The 22,102-nt window shown below is 34.8% G+C and overlaps 1 protein-coding gene across 5 annotated transcripts in view; it reads right to left on the reverse strand.

The window, feature by feature from the left end:
* Positions 1 to 1,812: 1,812 nt before the first annotated feature.
* pns (DENN domain containing pinstripe) overlaps positions 1,813 to 22,102 on the reverse strand; it is a 61,064-nt gene continuing 40,774 nt past the window's right edge. Inside the window, exons 2-22 of one of the 5 annotated variants that reach the window (XR_013034666.1) lie at positions 17,349 to 17,458; positions 14,667 to 14,887; positions 13,106 to 13,300; positions 11,681 to 12,152; positions 11,356 to 11,492; positions 11,097 to 11,284; positions 10,852 to 11,027; positions 10,424 to 10,635; positions 10,147 to 10,353; positions 9,687 to 9,861; positions 9,347 to 9,611; positions 9,197 to 9,232; positions 8,632 to 8,739; positions 7,845 to 8,106; positions 7,493 to 7,760; positions 6,909 to 7,221; positions 6,562 to 6,738; positions 4,807 to 5,020; positions 4,516 to 4,734; positions 4,239 to 4,444; positions 1,813 to 4,112 (exon numbers count right to left, since the gene is read on the reverse strand). Coding sequence is in view for 4 of the 5 variants with exons in the window: in XM_033478047.2 (XP_033333938.1) it covers positions 4,545 to 4,734; positions 4,807 to 5,020; positions 6,562 to 6,738; positions 6,909 to 7,221; positions 7,493 to 7,760; positions 7,845 to 8,106; positions 8,632 to 8,739; positions 9,197 to 9,232; positions 9,347 to 9,611; positions 9,687 to 9,861; positions 10,147 to 10,353; positions 10,424 to 10,635; positions 10,852 to 11,027; positions 11,097 to 11,284; positions 11,356 to 11,492; positions 11,681 to 12,152; positions 13,106 to 13,300; positions 14,667 to 14,887; positions 17,349 to 17,458 (3,926 nt within the window). In the remaining variant the exon portion in view is untranslated. Of the gene's footprint in view, positions 4,445 to 4,515; positions 4,735 to 4,806; positions 5,021 to 6,561; positions 6,739 to 6,908; positions 7,222 to 7,492; positions 7,761 to 7,844; positions 8,107 to 8,631; positions 8,740 to 9,196; positions 9,233 to 9,346; positions 9,612 to 9,686; positions 9,862 to 10,146; positions 10,354 to 10,423; positions 10,636 to 10,851; positions 11,028 to 11,096; positions 11,285 to 11,355; positions 11,493 to 11,680; positions 12,153 to 13,105; positions 13,301 to 14,666; positions 14,888 to 17,348; positions 17,459 to 22,102 lie in introns of all 5 variants that reach the window. The other 4 variants (XM_033478047.2, XM_076525885.1, XM_076525886.1 and 1 more) reach the window with 4 other exon arrangements.

Here is a 22,102-nt window from a genome sequence, read left to right on the forward strand (position 1 = left end):
AGTCAGAGAGACATCGTCAGAGACACGGTTTGGAATACAAGAGACATTCGGGAGATACGCGAGACTCACGAGAGACCACAAGGGACTCAAGAGACATCGTGAGAGATACGTGAGACCATAAGGGACTCACGAGATACATAAGAGACTTAGTAATCGGACGGCACACCACGTGCAAAATTCTACAGAGCCCGAAGCTCACAAGGAGCACCAACGAGCATTAACAATAATCTTGCAGAGACATTCAGCTTCATGTATAATATCTTCGAGGCTGATGCCTAGTGAAAAGCCGTTTATGATCCCTTTTTTCTACTTTTTGCCTAGAGACAAAGGCATCTACACCTGTCTGTGTTAAAATTGATAAGTCCAATACCTTATTGGGCTTTATTCTATTGTTGAAGTAGACTTCCGCCTGGAGACTTTCAGTCTCCACTTTTCAGGCCAATGATAACCTTAGTAATATGCATCATTGTATGCTCTACTTTTCCTGCAGAAATCCCTCCTGATTGATACAATTACAGTAGCTGTTCCATTGCATTTCTTCTAATGTATGAGATCTCACTCCTCCATTTTGTTGCTATTGCTGGCTTCAGACAATAAACATCGTTTAGACAAGTCTGGCGAACTCAATGGTGAGTTGGAGGCTCCCTTTTACTTTAGACTGACTATTTTCCATTCCATCTCGTTACCCATTTTGAATGTGGATTTCCGAGCCTGAGGGTTTAGGCAAGTCTGGCGAACTCAATGGTGAATTGGAGGCCCCCCTTTGCTTTAGACTGACTATTTTCCATTCCATCTCGTTGCCCATTTTGAATGTGGATTTCCGAACGTGAGGGTTTAGGAGTTAGTGTCAGTTAGTGTATATGGCCAACAACACACCCTAAAACTATTGTTTCCGTATTTTTAGGAAGACTTTTAAGTTTACATATTTGGATTGTTTCAAATTTGTTAGTAACGGATCAGGATCACATCATGCTGTTCATATCTTAGAGCTCCAAGGTTCATACATATATTGTTACATGTGCACAAATATCACATATTATTTTTCCTTTGATTTTACATAACGTGATATTCGTATGTTTCTACCTTTAATGTTTTTTTCACAGTCATGTGCAATGAGACGTGACAGACTTTGTTTTATGTTGCATACGCAGATTTCCACAATGTATACATATACATGAAATTCACTAAATTCGCTCAACATTGGAGTTTTGAACTGGAGTCTTTGATGTTGTGAATTTTATCTTTCAATAATTTTGGCAAACAGTTTGATCGTTTTGTCACTACGTATATTGGTGTTATTTGAATAATACAAAGTTATTCAATGAAACAAAATGTTAAAATATAGATATTTCTTCATTTCTTATAACACTTACCTTTCTTTCATTTTTTTAACACTTAGCCAACCGAATAGGGAGATCTTCCCGTTTCAAATTAAGTCACTTGATGACTGAATGAAGAAATCTTCCACTTTTACCTTAGCAACGCGTGGTCCTCATCCTGCTTACTTATTTTTGTTGTCATCGATTAGTCTGGACCTGAAATTTTTCTCAATTCATGGAATACTTTTTCTTCCTTTATAAAACAAAATTTTAATTAAACTCTTTCAAAGTTACTAAAACTACAAAAAATAGTTGTACCACGCTTTTAATTTCCTGGTTTTTATAAACAGCATGTAATACAAAATCCTTACCACCAAATATTATTGACCATAAAAATAATTTAAAGATGATTTTTGTCTTTGAAATGATTGAAATGGTTGCAAACCCTTGAACAAGCTTTGAAAGAATAATAAAACATTTTGACTCATTACAATTTTGGTTTTAAACTTTTATTCTACTGTACAATGTTGTATCTTGTTTTGCCATTTGTATATACAATTCTGTTATATGACGGTCGTTTTGTAAAAGATTCGATACGGTACATCAAGCTTTGTAATTTCTCACTTATATACAAATTACGTAGAGTAACGGTTTCTTAATGAGGAACGATTGAACATAGATGATGATCAGATATTTATGTTTTGAAAACTAATCAGAATCTATAAATAAACTTATCTCCAATTGAGTATTATAAGTCAGTGCACGTGAATGTTTTGTAAAAATATTCAATTGTTATAGTTTTCTTTCATGCTCTTATATCAATCTTTTTTAGTAATTATTATTCAATTTCAAAAAGAAACAAGTTAATGTTTTTTTGGTGTCAGAAACTTATTAATGGTATCTAGTATTTATCATTCCACAAAAAAGTACCCCTTTTATTATGGAAACATACGGAAAAATAGTAGTAATTATTTCACTTTGTTGAATAAAAATAAAAAACGAAATGATTAGAAAACATGTCAACACGTTGCACGCGTGTAAAACAAAACAGTTAAATGCAGTGCATAACGTGCATGACTTTTCGGTCTAGAACGATCACAGATCACAGTACACATTTTACGATCAAATAAAATAACATTTTCCGCATTGTTTTCTTTCAATCGCAAAGACAGTAGCCATTAAAACAATTAAACATACATTCACACTTAAAATTCAGAAAGAAGGAACTCAACCAGATCATTGTATGAGTATTATTACTTTTGCTATTATTACGTAGCAGCGCAATTCTTCAACAATTGCATTTTTATTGTAAACCTAACGCTTATGGAACAGTTAATAGTAAACCAAGCAAATCTACGCTCCTTTCCCTTTTCTCATTTTTTTTCTTCATATGTTAACACATTGCTTTTTATTTACGAGTTTTCGAGGGAATTTAGTTTACTTGGAATATAAAACACATGTGTAGAAGTTAGTAAAATGTAGTTTAGCATATGGGAGCATATGTGCACCATTTCTACGAATAATAAAACGTATGCATGATACATTATATCGAAAGAAGAAACTGGAAAACACTTCTACTTGCAAAGCAATGTGTTAACAGAAATTAAGACTTAAGGTTTACGTTCACAAATTCATGCGACTTTTGAAGGAGTATTTGTTAGCAACATGAGTATAATAAATATACACATTGGCCTTGTACGAATGCAAATAAAAACATAAGTGTAACATTGTAGATATCTAATATAATTATCTTACTGAATGTAAATATAAAAGAGCAAACAAATGCCTTTCACTGTTAAGACGTTAACTATTTCATTTTTCAAAAAAAATATGAAAAATGACAAGGTGGAAGATGAAACTAAATATTACATTCGTACATAGCCATACAAGGGACGAACAATAACAAAAGGGTTAATAATGACAGAATGATTTCTACCTACGAGATGAGTTATTGAACGTGAAATGTCAGCTGTAAAACTGTACTCTGATAACTATTCCAGACAATCCAAGTATCTTAAAACTTTAAAGGACATTTGGGACCAGTACCATGTACCCTGCACGTTAAAAACGAACGACCGCGCTTCAGAAGTTGTAATAAATGATTAACGTTATTTGGTCCATTTTTGTAAAACACATTCAAATGTTTCTTGCGATACAATATCATCGTTTTTTGGTTTCTTTTGTAACGAACTATAAAACACCGGTCGGTCATCCAATCTCGCGAAGAAAAGAAGTATTAAATGCGGGAAATGACTGAATTGAAGAGAGACTACGAGAACCGGTTACTATACGCTGATTCTAGTTACACTTACAACTTAAAAGACATTAAATAGTTTTCGACTAATAAAAATAAAAATCTCCAGACTATTTACATACAATTTTGTTAAAAGGAGTATCACGCAACATTTTAAGCATTTGTTCATACATGTGGGTAAACAACGTATTGAAATTCGGGAACGTTATCATAATGCATGAAAGAGATTCGAGAGTAACGCAATTCTTCACTAATCTATTTTTTGGAAGAAAACCCTATTTTTCTTTGCATCGTTCGAAGTCAAATAATCAACGATAATTCGCGTTAAAACCATTTGTTTTCTCCATTCATCTTTACGATCATTGCTGTATACGTTGTTTGCGCTTTCCTTAAGTGTCTGTTTACTAAAAGACTGTAAAAAAAAATCTAAGGACTTAATAATAAGGACGATATTAATAATACTAATATTAGTAACTAATAGGATCACATCTTTGGTACACGATTCGTCGGTTTCAACTCTATTTGCTTCACATGAATACCTACGGCAAGATGGGCCGAATTAAATTCATCTTTACGTTGTATTTTCATCCTAATAGTCATCATTCCTTTTTTGAAATAAAGCAAGTTCTATGATTCATTATCTATTCATTTTCATTGTCACTCACGTATTAATTTTTTGTCAAATGATTTGTCATCTAAAAACGACTATTTTACAGTTCTGCAACAGTCTTCATTTGTGTTATTAAATTCCTCTTTAGTTCCTTAATAATAGGTTTAGAAACTTTCCCATTTCTCCGATATAACTCTCATTCTTTCTTCGTTTTTTATTATTTAGAATTTGTAAAATTGTGCTGCTTAGAAGAAACACATCCTGCAAAAAAAACAGATCATTTCTAAAGATTCGATCACTTGAATTATCATAATTAATTAAATAAACCTTACCCTAATCAAACGGAATGTCTTCTTGCGAGTTAACATATACTAGAAATTCCGTGAGTCAGACTCTTCTCAAGGACAATATGGAACTCGCATAATGGTTCAAGAATATGAATGAGGAAATTTAATAACGTACGATTCCGCAAAAATGAATTCTCTTCGTACATGTCTGCGGTAGAACGAGCTTCACTCATTGGCCGCAACATCACATGAAGAAGCTGCTCCCTATTACACAAATTAATATTTAGTAACATTTATCTGTACTTAATAAGTACTCGAAACAAGATCGCAATTTACCTGGCTGCCAAACAGATGAACAGCTGAAACTTTCCATCTTTACCCAGGGTCTGACTAAACATATTAATCTGATCGATGAGGTGACAATAACATCTTAACGTTGCAAACCTTTGATTACTCTCTACATGCGCGGCTCGCCTATCCCTATTCAATCGTTGTGAATATTCGTCCATCTCCTCCAGCAGTGAAATTTCAAAATTTTCTTTTATGCGCACTAAGAAAAAAAAATACATTAATAAATAAGTACAATCTATGTATTACACTGTCCGACAAAATCAAACTTTTTTTCTGATTTCCTATAGCTACTATGAAATTGTTGTAGAGCTTCACTTCTCAAACAAGAATCCGAAACCCGAATTGCCCCATCACCCACAGTTTTCGAAAAAAACGAGCTTTTGTAAAAACTCAAAACTTTTTGACAAAAATGAAGTATTGCATGAAAAGTATAGAGGAAAGTTTTCCGAATATAATGGTATACAATTTATTAATTGTTTTCGGTCCTAAATAATTATAAATGAATGTCGAAGTTTAAAAAAGTGTCGACGTGCGCAGTTTCTCCGCAGTATTTTTATATTTTTACGAAAAGTTTTTCGTACAGTACGAAAACTCGACCCAGAATCGAATTCTATAGACATTTCTAAAGAAGAAACGGTCTGGTAGAAGTATCGGTAGAAGTATTGAATATTTTATTACTAGTTTCATACCTCTATGTATCAAGAAGTTTTACATTTTAAAAATTATTATTTATTTATGATCGATGTCATTTTATATCTGTATTTCACACGATTTTATGATTTGTTTATAGTATGTATCTTTTTGTTGCAACTTGTATGACCGAATCCACTTTATGGGGATGTATAAATATAATTTATATTAATTTGTTAACACATCTGAAGAAATTTGTAAAATTAGAATGCATTGTTGGCCCCTTTTGTTACCCACTGTAAATACTCTGGTGTGACTTTTCGTCGCGAAATACATCAGAGCTTGGTTATTAGTATCTACAGAAATACATGAATATAGAATATACCTAATAATTTTTAAAGTGTTAAACTTCTTGATAGATGTTGTTAAACAATAGAGGTATGAAACTAGTAATAAAATATTCAAATATTATTTACACAAAGTGGGTGCCCCATTGGATCCCTCAATCGGTGTAGATTACCCATAGCTTCGGCCCTGTTGCGCCGAGAGAAACGAGCAACGGAGCATATGGCGGCAAAACGTTGTGCACGCGTTGCCGATGAATATTTTCTCGGCTTGCTAGAAATATAAATCGTTGCGATACTTATATCAGGCCGTTTCTTCTTTACAAATGTCTACAGAATTCGATTCTGGGTCGAGTTTTCGTACTGGACAAAAAACTTTTCGTAAAAATACAAAAATATTGAGAAGAAACTGCGCATGTCAACACTTTTTTAAATCTCCACATTAATTTATAGTTATTTAGGACAAAAAACAATTAATAAATTGTATGCCACTATATTCGGTAAACTCTCCTCTACCTTTTAGTACCGATTAGAACTTTCTAATGTTTATACTTTTCATGCAATACCTCATTTTTGTCGAAAATTTTGGGTTTTTACAAAAGCTCGTTTTTTTTCAAGAACTGAGGATGATGGAGCAATTCGGTTTTCAGATTCTTGTTCGGGGAGTAAAGCTCCACAAGAATTTCATAGTGGCTATAGGAAATAAAAAATCGTGTCGGACAGTGTTATTTTACTATAGTCTGCACCAACAAGATACACAACTTACAAAGGTAGTCCCAAACGTAAAAGTTTCTACCGAATATCCTCTGGTTTTTAAAGCCAAATAAAAATATTTGTTCTAGCGATGGGACAAGACCGCCTTCACCACAGAGCAAGGCTGTCAAGGATCCTTCTTGGCAATCTCTCCTGTAGTGGAATTTAACGATTGCATTCACAGCTTCTCCTATGAAGAAAAGAAACATCGTATAATTATGTGACAATACAACAGAAACTGAAAGAAAGAAATCTCTATTTATCTGTCATTTATTGATACAGAGAGTTGTGTTGCACGAAAATCCGCAGTCTACAGCTAGAAACTTATAGGTCTGTAGATGTAAGTTGGTAATCACTTACCTAGCATATGCTGCAACTCAACTTGAGATAATATTGGGCGCCTGGGAATACTAGGTGACCTACATCTCGGCGGTGTTGAACATGATTCAACTAATTCCTCGCTATCGATACTGTGAGGTACCAAAGCCCCTACTAACAATCTCTCGGTGGAACCATCGTCGATGCCTCTGCCAAGCCACCTACCGCAAGGAAATTTGAACGTATGTCCTGTGACCTCGTTTCTCACCACAACATGCTCTACCATCCATTTAGGGGAAAGGCCTGTGTTGTCGTGTCCTATGCGTAGCGTTGAGAGCACACCCAAATTTTTATGCTGGAACAAGAATTCCACAACAGAACAATGAATACATTTACGTTAACAAATTCAGATAAGCTAGTAAACACATCAGAGCAGTAGTAATACGAATTTCCCTTTATACGTCTGGAAGTAGAAATGCAGAAACAATGTATTCACAGCCATTAGTTTTCTATATATGTATCATTTTATAACTTACACAGTGTCCAAAATTAAACAGACACTAAGAATGAAAATTCGTTTTACTTATACAATGACCTGATGTATCTGAGAAGAAGAGGACACATACATGAAATACAAATTCTAGTGCTCCTTTAGGTATAGGAACCGGATTCGTTTCGCATAGACTTCCTGAGATAGCGATCCAGCTGTTTGCGGAAGTGGTAGCTGCACTTGCTTTACGACTAGGAAATATAACAACCCTATATGGCAATTTAGTTGTTGGATAGTTATTAGTGAAGCAAAAATAGTCGACTGCATTTAGCGTCAAGAGATGATACAAGAATTGTTCTTTCTCCTCTTCGCAACGCAGGAACGCTGAACGTTTATATTGATTTCTGAAAGGTAATAATATGGAATGTTTATATCGCGGCATTTTAAATAAATTTGTATAAGATATCTTGAATACGCGTATAAGCTACCTTAACAATGTATTGTTGGATAATAATGTCTTCAAATGACGAGAGAGAAGTTTCTTTTCCAACGCTAACCGAACCCACGCTCTAGCGTATCCAATGTGCGTCTTGATGTCTGTCATGGCTTGGACATTTCTGATATCAAAGAGCAAAGAGTCTGGTAGAGGTCTCAGATGCTCTGGACCAATCTTTCTGTCTCCAGGGGATTTGTGTTTGTCTGCCCCGCGCGTTGGCGAGACGTCCGTTTCCAATGCCAAATTCGACAAATCTATTATCGTTCAACAATAGAAAAAATAAGTTAGAGCATGGTAGACCAAGGACGTGGAAAATTATTATTTTCTTCACATCGCTTGAAAACTATTTTCGTCAATCCATGCAAACGATGTTCATGCTTCGGACAAACACAAGAAAATGCATTTTCTTATTTCCATATCTGCAGTCGCATGCTGATTGCACTGTCCCACAAACTCGAAAAGCGAGTAATAAAAGAAAATTCACTTTTGTGTTTAATGCATACAAATTTATAAAAATCATACATTGAAATACAAATGTCTTGGACAGTGTTTACAAACATTCCTACGCTGCTTCCACTAACATGGATCATAACTTAAAAAATGGGACAAGTACCAGAATTAATATGCATAATTTGTGATATTTGAATATTGATAAAACCAATGCGTCCATGCAGCTTACTGACAATTATAAGAATAATATTAAAGGCATCATAAAAGTAATATTAAATGTCAGGCAGAGTGAATGATGTCCCTTCTAGCAAGCCGACACTAGGGCTTACCATTGAAGTTCTCCTTGACATAAGAAGCAATCTCAAAAATATTTCTGCTCTTAAATGATGAAATTAAACGGTCCGGTAATCCGAAAAACTTATTCGAAGGTTTCTTGGCTATTTACAACAGGAAATGAAACAAATAAGAATTAACTGAAAAGAAACGTTGTTCTATGCTTAATGCAGTGATGGAATATGAAAGCTTCATTTTAGTAATAAAATAAACTTCCAAATTACAAAATACCTTATATTTACACCACTGTAAACAGAGAACGAAGTAATATAAGATACAAGGCAAATTATAATGGGAAGATAACATATAAAAATTAACGGTACAAAATAATTAAATCGAAGTTTGACGAAATCATTTCTAATCAAATAAATAAACCTTTGTGTAACATATTTCAGCCAATGTAAATGCATATTGTGCAGTTTTAGCAGAAAACATATATAGAGAGTGATAAATTGTTTATCAATAATGGATCACTTACAACTAATACAGTGCAGAGTATCTACGTATGAGAAACTAATCTCTACTTCTAACACTTTATTTGAAATAAAATAAGGCACGTACAATCGAGTCGTTTCCGTAGCACGCACCACGCTAGCGCTGAATTACCAAATGTGATAAAATATATTAGGTTTCGTGATTTCGGAGATGAAGCACAATTATATATATATATGTATAACATGTATAAGGGTCCACAGGTGTGTATAAACTTACCAGGAGAGAGGAAATTAGGATCTATGGTTTTAGCAGCTTCGTTACACTCTTCCAGTTCTTGGTACATGGTGAGGTGCGACCAAAGAGCACTTTTGCCTTGTTTATTTTGCAATCCGTGGCTCCAAACTCGTTCCAAAAGATCACAAAGACTAGCAACCAAAGTATTCTCCTCTACATCGAACAACGACTCTCCTCCATGACCTAATGCGACAGCTTCAGAACCCATTTTCTCAACTAACATTCTTTTTGTCTTCGATTTACAATCCTTTATCAAGAAATATGCGTGCATTTAAAATTCTATAGAAAATTTGATAGCATAACCGTTTGTTTTTCTAAATACCTTGAGCAATTTTTCAACGAAAGTCCAATTTGCTTGCGCTATCAGTGCTGGACTTATGTCTGCAGAGAACTTAGTCTGTGGCCTTGGTGACTGCGTCTCTTGCGGGGCAGGTGGTTTGCCATTTGCTTCCATGGATTTCATTTTATACTTCCATTGAGTCTGTCCCCTCCGACTGCTATTATGAGGATAAATGAATTAATAATTTGCAAAATACAATTAATGACTAGCTCTACAAATTACTTGAAGAATAACTGAAAAATGGAAAGATGTAAATAAAACTTTGAGTCAATAGTTTCCTGGATTAAGGTTTAACATAATATGGTACTAAAACGTCCATGCACAATGATATGCAAGTTCTTACCGAAGTATGCTACGCATGAAGCAGGGAATAAGACAGTAAACGTTAGTATGTCATTTTTGTGTTTGTACATTGGATATAAGTTTTGGATATAATGTGTACCTTTGAGCTGGTTCCTTATTCAACGCAACACTGTCTAATAGAGGAAAACTTCGGAAATACGCTGCTCTGTGAGGAAGAATTTCGGTCGGTGGGTTTGTTTCGAAGTCCACATTCGTCAACCTCTGCTCCAACACCTTCTGTGATTCTTCTACGCTCTTGCAGGGTTCGTAACGTGTTGATCTAACGATGGCCTCCCCAACCTTTTTCCTGCAGCAATAAATGTAAGTTCGAGAAATTATCCTACATTGTTTTAAAAAACAAATATGATTGCACCAACCTTAGGAGAGAAATTCTTTGATCAAAGACTCGTATGTTGAAATCAAGTTCGCTCCACGTTGACATAACTTTACTGTCTACCAGCGACGCGAACATTTGCGTCTCTAGAAATCTAGACAGGAATGGTAAATGTTGTGTGGGCTGGTCAGATAAAAATGTGGCCTTATCAAAAACGTGCATACTGTCTCTATTATTCAACCATTCGTCTTTGTCCTGCAAAGCAAAAGTATGTTTCATGTAATCTTGTAATGTAATTACATTAATGAATCATATACACTGGGTGTCCTTTTCCAAATCAGTTCCTTACAATGAAATACGGTTCGAATTAATGAAAACTTTTGTCTTGTGCATAGAAAAATATATGATTACGTTAAAAGAAACACAGTAGACTGACTTAAACAAAACACCGTGTAATATCCCGATCCATACCTGGCTTGGTTGGATAACAAAATGTTCATAACTAGAAAAAATCTGTACAAAACGATTCAAAAAGATTTCCCTAATGGCATTATTAAACATAAGCGTCTCTTGATACTCCTCTTGCGGTGTTAGTACCCTCTCTTTCACATTGTCTTCAATCGATTCAATATCATCCACGTTCACTCCTATTAGAAAAGTGAACAATATGGATTATGTAATCAGATCATTCAAATTCAATTTAGCTGCATAATTACCTGTTCGCTTAACAATATCGACTATTTTCTGTAAAGTATCAGATTGCGGTGTTGGCTCAGGTTTATCCCAATCGAGGACATCATGTAACGAGTGTTTTCTACGAGGAAGATGGAACCCAGAACCAGGAAGCGTCAAACTACTAGTCATGATGTCGCCATTGTGATGATTCATGGCCATGTTGTCAGTCCTGCAAGACATTCGGAGTTTTACAACCATAATCAATTAGATTGACGACAGTGTAAGTGATCATTGACTTACTTTCCTGAGTATGGTACTTTGTACTTGTTTAGAAGAGCTCTAATCTCGGCAATGAATTGCATTTTGTGGGGAAATACAGGTAGTTCCTCCGGGAATTGGCTACTTTGTTTATCTATATCTACATAACAAAGGTTTGCCTGCAAATGAAAGGCAGAGTGTTAAGCAATCTTCAAATATAAATTCGTATTTAGGACTAAAAAATAACGAACATCCAAGTATGTGGGCGCAGTATAATGAAGAGTACAATGGATTCTAATTGGTGTGCCTAAACTCCTACGTCCAGAGGACTAACATTTAACGAATTGCTTGAAAATCCAGCACTCACTTCGCTAGCAATTTTCAGCACACCGCCCTCGTTCTGAATGTGCAAACCCATTATGAACGGCACTGGCGCGTCCAAGAAATGATGCAAACTGGCGGGTAAGATGGGCACATAGACATGCTGCCAGGAAAATGGGAAGAGGAGCGCCGTTATACACTCGGATACCACCATCAGCTTGTGGAAGTCCGAGCTCCTAAGCAACACTTGGTTCTCCAACAGGACACAGGTGAACAATTGGATGACACAGTCCGCGCCGAGCCACGTGAATACGTCCTTTAAAGGATAATCCAGCATCGGTAGCTCCTGCAATGGTGTCGGCTGATGTATCACCAGTTCCAATGGTGGTTTCGCTGGCTCGTCGTTTGGAACGAAGAATTTAAGCGACTTCCCTGACAATGGTACGGGCACATTGTAAAGGAGATTGTACACGTAGGACTCTAAGCTAAGACCGGGTCCTGGGTGTCTAGGAACACATCTGAAAATGGACATTTATAATGTTAGCAGGTTTGGTATTATTCAACTAACGTATTTGGAAAATGGAGAGTTAAATAATGTAGTGTTATACTTGGGTGGATGTTAGATTAGTTTATTAGATTTTTAGATTCACTGGATAACTAAATTCTCTATTAGATATCTAAGAACTCATCTGAAAACGGATATTCATGGTGTTCAAATATGCTAGGTTTTTGTGTTATTTTACTAATGTATTTGGGAAATGGAGAGTGGTATTATTTTGCTTGTTACTTAGATTATTTTATTAGATCTCACTAAATTTGCTGGATGACTAGATTCTCTGGTAGAATCTTAATTGGGAATTAAACTGTTAATAATAAATTCTGTTCTGACGAGTATTTTAAAAGAATTTAAGTAATTTATAATCTATGAAATAGATTATTTCTCAAGCACTTTTGCTCAGCGTTAAGAACTACCGATGCCTATCTGACGAGTATTTTAAAAGAATTTAAGTAATTTATAATTTATGAAATAGATTATTTCTCAAGCACTTTTGCTCAGCGGTAAGATCTACCGATGCCTATTAGTACGTGTTTTAATGACCATGCTACATCTAAAGGAAACCTAATGATTTTCTTCCACAAAAGATAAATGATTAAAAAATATTGTGAAAAATAATGAGTTAATATATTCTGGTTGAGCAGAAACTAATTACATACTAATTTACACGAGTACCGTCTCCCTTTTTCTCTGAAAAATATTAAGGTAACTATGAGATATAGCAAGAACAAGGAAACAAACCGAAGCTCGGAGACTTTAAAAAAGGAAATTTAATATGGCCGGTTAGCCCCCGCGATTAATCTTGAAATCCCTCCAGGAACAAAACCCTTCTGGAAAATCCTTCCTACTTTCTGAAACCTGAGAACGTCGACGCGACGCCACGACGTTATGATGAGGATCCCGGGGCTTACTTACTTGTAGAGATTAGTAAGGAACGTTTTCGCCGCGTGAAGGTAAGGCTGCTGGCATAGCAAGGATATCGATTTAGTCACTAGCAACTTGTCTTTGGTAGAGTCATAGTAGCCTAACGCTGCGCTCGGCGAGTGCGCTGATAGCTTGAAGTGCCGTGGCAGCGAGCGGGTGTTGTGACCGTCCTGCCCTTTTCTTACCCTGCGAAACAAAGTTTGTCAAAGATACTACCTTATGCTGGTTCAATATTTAAGCCAGAAGTATGTCCGACACGAGAACATCTCTAACGAAAAAACACAATTTGTCTTTTTGTTAGCTAAATTTGTAGGATACGTAAAAATATTTATTTTGCGGAGTCAATTATCGAGGTGCAGACAATTTCTCGAGATCATTTGAAGGTTGATACATTACACATAGTTACAATTTGTAATTTTATTAACTAGTATTTTTTCGATACTGTGAAATGTTTGCTTCAGAGGGACGATTATCTAGATGGGCATACTTCTTCAAGATTGTTTGAAGATCAATATAATTATTATTTGTCTTTTGTAGTAGCTGAAACGTTACGAGAAAATATTTGCTACAAATAGATAATTATCGAGGTAGACATACTTTCTGAAGGTCATTTAAAGGTCAACGTATTATACTCGATAAGAATTTGCTGTTTCATTAGCTGAACCTTCATTGTTTGAGGAAATATTTGCTACGAGGAGTCAATTATTTAGATGAACATATTTCCTCAAGATCATTTGAAGGTCAACGTATAATATAAGGTTACAATTTGTCCTTTAGTTAGCTAAACCTTTACGATACGAGGAAATGCATGTTTCGAAGAGGAAATTATCAAAATGAGCATAATTTCTCAAAGTCGTTTGAAGGTCAACGTATAAAAATACAAAATCCTTTTTAAAATAAACGCCACCTTGAAAAACTGTGTACTTCAGTATAGATTGAGTTTAGGATTGAAAGTACTCATTTAAAAAATATTCTTTTCCTTTGAAGTGAGAGAGAACCTATTAAAGCTCTAAAATTCAAAATATTAATCCTTTCGTATGACTCCACGAACCGATATGACATTATAAAGAAAAAATCTACAAATCGAAACTAAAATAAATTATTTTTATTATTCCCTTTTATTTACAGAATATCAAATCCAAAATGCGCAATACAATTTTAACATGCCAACGCGAACTGCGACTGCGGCCGGACTGAAAGTTTCAACGATTTTTCACAGATTTCCAATGATCTGCTAACAAAATGTTTCCAACACAAATGACGGTCAGTATCAATTCTTTTACAAATTTTAATATACAATAATGTTTCGGATAGAAAATTTTTCTTATAAATAATTGAAATCATTTCGCTTTTCTTAATATCAATATCAATTTTTGAATTCATAACATTATAGCTGGTGTCGAAACGAATTCGGTGACCTACTATGCTATGACCTTAAACCTTGTGATGACGTTAAAATAATTTTTGGACACGATAAATGGCTTGGCTTTCCAGCTTACTGTGTGACCTCGAAGTATGTACAAGGGCAGAAAACTGCGTAAGGAAAACTCACGTCGGCGGTGTACCGTTTTGGCCGCTGCTCAGTTCCGTGATATGCATCGCTTGCAGGGTTTGCATAGCGGCGCATATTTTCCGGTTCCGGCACTCCTCGTAGAAAACAAGGCTGAACCCGTAGGTTCGGTGCCCGTCCTCCTTGGTGAGCACGAACGAGTGGAACATCGGCTCCACGGAGTGCTTCTGGGTTCGGAATCTCAGGCCGCTCGGCAGGCAAAGCTGAAAGATTGAATATCTGATGAGATACGTTCCGCGCGGCGGCTTTTCATTTGCACCGGCACACCCGGCGATTCTTTTCACAAACGGCAACTGGGACAACTTGCGCTCGTTTCGCAATACCGTTGATCGCCGGGACCATCCCTTGCTCTGTACTTTTTATTCCACAGCAAAGCATGGAGAGAACGCGAGCTAGAAAGCTCCGAGACCTAGTTACATCGGGCTGCGAGACCGTGATGATGCCGCACAATCGCGGGATCTCACTTTGCCGACTACATTCTGCGAAAATTCAGATTACGCTGCCGGTCGGTGCATCGCTGTTCGCGAACCAATCGATCCGCTTTGGACCTTTACGCTGCTTCGCGGAGCCTGCTGCCAGAAAGTGTTTTGCACACTGTGAACGCTTTAGCTCCTGTCACCGTCTCTCAATTGGAATATTCAGTATAAATATTGGGTTACTGTCAAAGAAGTTGCGGTTTTCTCATTTGTTGTGGTTGCAGCCTTTCCACGACAGGCGGTCTCGATTTATGTTTATCATACTTTTCGCAGAAGGTGAATATTGCTTTTAGTGCTTTCCATGCTTCGCATTTTAATGTTAGGTCAAACAACAATCTCATGCAACTCTGTGATTTGAGACAGTGTTGTAAAGGTAGAAATAGGAAATTAAGATTAAAACTAATTGTTTGAATTGTACTCGTTATAAAATATCAAATTGTAAGTTCTTGTTATACTTTTATGCATATTAAGCACTGTTTCTGCGTGACAAAATCATTTTTTTAGTCCATATAGGAAGAATGTAACAATTGATAACAAGATTAATAAAAGAACGTTTAAAAATATTTAATGTAGGACTATTTATAGTGGTTTTTAATTGAGCCGTTTATTTTGAAAGTGGCATAAGTCACTTTACCGTAATGGAAAGTGGTGATTTTTTAATGTTTATACGAAATTATTTATACTGAGAAAAATATCTCAGTATCCTGAGATAACAAATACAAGTAAATCTTCTCGAAAGTTAGCATCCATATTTTTAAACGTGTTAAAACGCGAACCCTTAAATATATCGACTTAAAAACAAAGTGACTTATGCCACTTTCAAAATAAACGGCTCAATTATATGTTTTGAGTTCGTATCGCTGAGCACTGAACGCTCGTATACAATTTCAAAAGAAATGATTTTTCAAACATTTCCGATGAACCGGCCAAACAATGTTTCCAACAAAAGTTGGTTTTTACATATTAGAATATGAAGACGTTAGAAAAAGAATTTTTTTAGAAAAAATACTGGTCACCTCGATTTTTTAAACGTTAATACATACGTATGTTTGACCTGATAATATTCTATCTCGTATCGAGACAAATCCAACGGCCAACTATTCTATAAACTTAAACCCGAAACAACGCTAAAATAATTAAAGCCACAGAAAGCGAATTCCAAAACCACTGTGCAATGAAATTGGTGTACAGTAATGGGACCTACTTCTGCACGCTTTTCTTACTCCCTAAGTCGGCGCGCAAATCCCCCACCATTTTAGTGCGCATCCAATCCGTAATGAACCCTATCTCAGCATTGAATCGTCAGCCAATCAGAGCAACGAAAATTTCTATATCGACCCTCGCTAACGGATCAAGCTGTGGCCTGGAAATGTGCAGGCGTAGGTCCCATTACTGTAGTTTTCTATGAGTTTTTGTTTTGAAAGTTAAAATCGGTAAAACTGAAACTCAGAGGAATTCTTTTTCTTTTCTTTTCTGTTTTATTCTGTTGAATAAACTCTATGTAGCCCAAACAAAGATACTATGATAATAAATTCTAAAGGATAAAAGTAGCCCTTAATGGCTAATTGAATTGTTCCTCGCCTGCTTTATCGTGTTCACACAGACACACAATAAGATATGATATAACTTTATTAATATAATATAACTTTTTTAAAACTAGACTAAATGACTTGGATTTTTTAAAGATGTTGGAGGGGCTAGTTTATTACAGTAAAATGGTATACAATGATTAAAATACTATTTTTTAATTTTGCTATTACTTAGGATACAAAAAAACGTTTTTCAACTCGATCGCGAACATTGCACCTTTTTCGTGATTCTGATCACTTTCGACCAACAACTGTAAGAAATCTGCAGATTTGTCTATACTTCAGTGCCCGTATCTTCACTGTATGTCAACTGATTTCGATAAAATTTTCAACAAGCATATGAGTTACAGAGACCATTATGAGCTAAAACGTTAGTTTTTTTATCTTCCTTTGTTATTTCAAGTAATAGCAGAATTAAAAAATAGTTGAAATAGTTATACATATAGTCCGGTGAAATAGAATAGTCCGGTTTTAAAAAATGTATACCATTTTAAGAGCATACTTTTTGGAGTCACTGTATCTCTGTACTTCATTGAATGATATTAGATCACAAAATGTCTAGCGTTAGAACTCGAAATTAATAGAAATGAAATGAATACCATGCAAACAGCATGCTCGTCGAAGAGGTTCCATGGTACAGAGTCCGGATGGTGTCCAAGCACTTTACTCTTATACGCCCGATCCAGAGGTGTGCATTGCAACGAGTCCCCTGAAACAGAAATCATATCATGCTTCGTTAAATTAGAGTTAACTCGAATGGATTTAGCTGTGATTCCATTACGAATAGTTGGTTCTGCGATTAAAATTCATTTTTATTCACCGCTGGTACGTCTCAGTCATAATCCTTCGTAAATATTTTAATAGAAATGCGCAGGAAGATTCCATGCAACTGAAACTTCATTCAGAAACAGCAATCGTGAGAGCAAGAGAATATTCGCTACAGTAATTGCTTAATTTACAGCTTGATTCACTCGTTAGGAAGAATTCCACAAAATATCCTGCAATTTTCGTCTGTTTTCGTTTTACTTAGGCTTGGCAATTGTGTTCTTATATATATTTTAAACGAATACACCGAATTGTAGCAATGGTAGAGAAAGTGGTAGAGTGTTTTCGAAACAGAACATGACAGAACCTAAAGTAAACGATATTTCACTATGAAGGATAATTTTTTAATTAAATAACTGTACGTTAAGAAGGTTTCAGATTATTGTTTATAAGTTTCTTTTAATTTTCTGTGTACAGAAATACACATCCGAAGTATAAGAATCGTAGATTAATAAAGTAGATAATATTTTACTGTGTATAATAATTTCCACGCTAAATAATTGCAGGTGAAAATGGTTGTGCGGATTATTATAATTATAAATTAAAATAAACGTATATAACACCGAATTATGTAATACAATGTTAAAGAAATAAAGAATTTTATGGTCTCGGAATGAGAACACGACAGAACCGAACATAAATAATTAGATTGCGGATTTTTATACAAAATAAAAATTGTCTGCGTTAATTGTAAGACACAGTGACTCTTTTTCTAATAATTTTTCTGAATTAAGTATAATAATACAAGAAAATTCTTAAACTCTTCAAATACTTGTCGTGTTTTGCATTCGATCTAAACATTTTTCTCCTAAATACATAAAATCCGCAGTCTATAAATAATATTTCACTCTGAAGAATAATTTGTGCATTAAATAATTGCATCTATAAATTTGTTATGATCGCATACTCGACTAAATTGCAATTAATGGGACACGTTGTTCAACGATCTTCACAGTAGACTCTTCGGAGAAATTATACTAACAAACAAGTTCTCATTTTAAGAATAAACGTTGTGACTTCTCGATCAAACATTTAAGCATGCGTATTATGTATGTACATATGCTCTTCGACGCATATCTTTGTCTTTTGCATTCGTCGTCGTGATTTATTTCACGATCGAATAAGATAGGTCTCATAAATGTTTCAAGCCGTTTAAGCATTGCGATCCGAATCAAACGTTCGATTCAAAATTACATTCCAAGGTACGGGAACGAATTTTCATGAAATATACAGTTCTCATGATTTCATAATTCGTTCTCCGTTACTCGACTAACGGGTGCACTGAAGTCGAATCTAAGGCAGTCGTCTTCGTATGCGTGGGCGCACTCGTTTTCCATTTCTCATGTACACTGCACCTACTTCGCATACCGCAATAATCATTTCTCTGCATCGAACTCGAAGATGTGCACAGCGATACAGCATTCTTTCAGAATTTTTCACTTGAAAAATAGTTTCGATTTCACTTCTTCGATTTACAGCACTTAAGTTAAATATTTGATAGAAGAAAACCATCGATAGAGAAAATTAATTTTTAATCGCATGAAGAGCAGTCACCATTAAATTAAATACATATAATTACTTTATATAATTACTTTTATTATATTATTATTATTATATTACTATATTATTACTTTATATAATTACTTTACTATTTATTAATTAATGGTTATAAACGACTACCAATAACCATTACAAATAACGGAAACAGTTTTTGGTTACAAATAACCACTGTAAATGACGAAAATTGTTTTTTTATTATAAACAACAATTATCGATGTCAAGAATGTTAATTCTGTTACAGATAACCGTCATTATTAACGGGAACCGTTTTGGGGCATGAACAACCATTACGGATAACCAGAATTATGTATTGGTTATTTGATGGCGGACATTTTCATTTAAACAAAAAAATGTTATCATTTTAATAAGGTCTTCTTAACAAGCATAAAAAGCTATTTCCCGTTTCGGTTATAACAATTATGGCCTCTGATTTATAAATTTTGGCGCATTCCAGAAGTTGGAAATAGAAGACGATATCAAAATTGGTTCATTGAAAATTCGTTACATGTAAATTAATGAGTAGAAAATTATTTTTACGCTTCACGAAATGGCGGCGCCGTGAGTTGAACCACGTCATTTTACAATTCACCTAAAACTTTTTTGATAATCGTGTTAATTTTCTTTAAAAAAAGTGGAAGACAGTATAAAAATTTTCGAGTAAATTTCCGAAAGAAACCTGTCGCCGATCAAGACGGAGTTTGGAGGGTGGAAGGAAGGGACCCTAAATATAAAATATTATATATTAATTTTTTATTTGGTAGCATCATCATTTATCTTATATGATACCAAATGTCATCTTAATCGGCGACAGGTCTCTTTCAGAAGTTCACCCGTAAAAAGAATTGTCTGCTTCATGAAACAGCAGCGCTAAGATTCGCAAATCACTCTTTCTTACAATAAATATTATTAGTGAAAAACGTTTTTGTTTTTTTTTTAATACAAAATGGCATTAAGATATGTCTATTGGGATCTTATAACGCGTACATTGGAGAATACTAAAATATTTTTTCGTTTCACAAAATGGCGGCGTCAAAGATTGCACTACACTGAAAGCTGGCCTAAGCCGCAAAGAATAAACAATTTTACACAAAATAACCTTTAAAAAGAACACCTCAAGCTTCACCCGACTCGATAATGCATTCCAGCCTTTAATTTCCCTAAAAAAGGAAAGAAAAGAAAAATAACAAAGCTAAGTAGTCAAAGTCTATTTCCATCCAAGGTGATCTCTAGGATGAATCTCTTCAGAGCTGCAGAAAAAAACAAGCTCAGAGTCGTCTCATTGTCAGTGACATTGAGCTTGAGATATCTCAAGATGCAATGCCACAGTTCTCACACTCTGATTAAGTTATCTCAGCATGATTAAATGTTTACGCTGCTTAGAACGATGACTCATTTCAGGATTAAATCGTCCCGGAGCAGCGCCAATTCCAGAGCAGCTGGACATTTACCAGGGCAACTTGAACTTTCGGGAAACTTCGCATTCGACTTCTCTCGAAACCAATGAAAATTTCAACGTGTACGAGTCCCAACGTCAGAGACCCGAAGAAAATGTAAAGTTAGGAAGTTATATCATGGCCACAACAGTGATAACAGTGCCACAGTGTATCGCGTAATGTATAAAACTCAAATACCTGAAATGTTTAACTCTCAAAATCTTGTATCGTAAAGTAGCCACAATTTTTGCTAAATTTACTAATTTGTTGCCAAAGTTAGTATTAAAAATGTGTCCCCAAACGATACATTTTTTTTCAAACTATCACCACTGACGGAATGTTTAGGCTTTTAAACAGATCTTTACAGATTACATTTAGTACCTTAATGCACCTTCAAAATTGCCAAGTCGTTTTTTAAGACTATTGACAATCTCCATTAATTTGTTCAGATAAATGTGTACCAACTTAGATTAGACCTTATAGAAAATTACCAAAAATTCCTTTCTTGATTTTTGGTACGTTAGTGTTTACTTATACTATATTATATTATATTTAAACTTTTTTTATATTGACGTCAATATTAGCTGTCCAATTTGTCTGAAATAAAGAAAATTATAAAATTCGTAATTAAGTGCACGGTTCAGTTAAATGCACGGTCAACGGTTCAACGTAGTTCAACTTATTTTATCTTCTTACTTATTAGTTAAGAATAGTTTGTACAGTCAGTGTACAAAATATTCGTATATCTCTTAGAATGGAAAAAACTTTTTATGATTGGGTCAAGCGATCTAAGTTTTTCGGGGACGTTAGAGGGACAATTGTTAAAAACTTGTTTGAAAAAATTGCAATTGGTTGGAATTATAGAATAATTAAAAAATGATGTTTTTTCAAGTTTTTTTATCTGAACCTATAACAAAAATTTAAAAACTGTATCTTGTAGAAGTAAAACGACAGCCACTAAAAGATGTAAAAATGTTAAAAAAAGCCAATTTCCAAATTCAATTTTCTCGAAAACTAGGTCACAGACAAAAAATAGTTATTCCATACTTTTTCATCTTTTTTTTTATAAGGAATCGCCTGGTGCCCGCTTGTACATACCTTCCAGAGACAGCCTGTATAAAGTCAAATCTATATTGAAAGATCATTAAAGTTAAATGTTAAAACTTGTGTTAAAATGACAATAAGGGAACGTAGCTTTTGTATATATATCTATAGTGTTTTTTTTTAATGCACAATGTTACACATGGCATTTTAGCTTGCAACACACTACATGCTTACAACAACGTTGATCAAGTAATGTTTCGAAAACGTTAATTTTATAAATAATTAAAATCAGCGTAATTGTTTTAAACAAACTTGTATATTTTTTACGTGCCAGTCGATGTACCTTTGCATTCTTTATGAAAAAGCATTAGGGGTAACTTAGATTGAAAATGAATAGATTTAGAAGTTATGAGTTTTATCCCGTGTGCCCGTATACGCGGCACACTGTGCAATGAGCGCATTGTTCTTGGCACGACGTTGCTTAAGTGCAA

This window comes from Megalopta genalis, chromosome 13 (genome assembly GCF_051020955.1).
Source record: "Megalopta genalis isolate 19385.01 chromosome 13, iyMegGena1_principal, whole genome shotgun sequence".
In the NCBI taxonomy this organism is placed as follows: domain Eukaryota; kingdom Metazoa; phylum Arthropoda; class Insecta; order Hymenoptera; family Halictidae; genus Megalopta; species Megalopta genalis.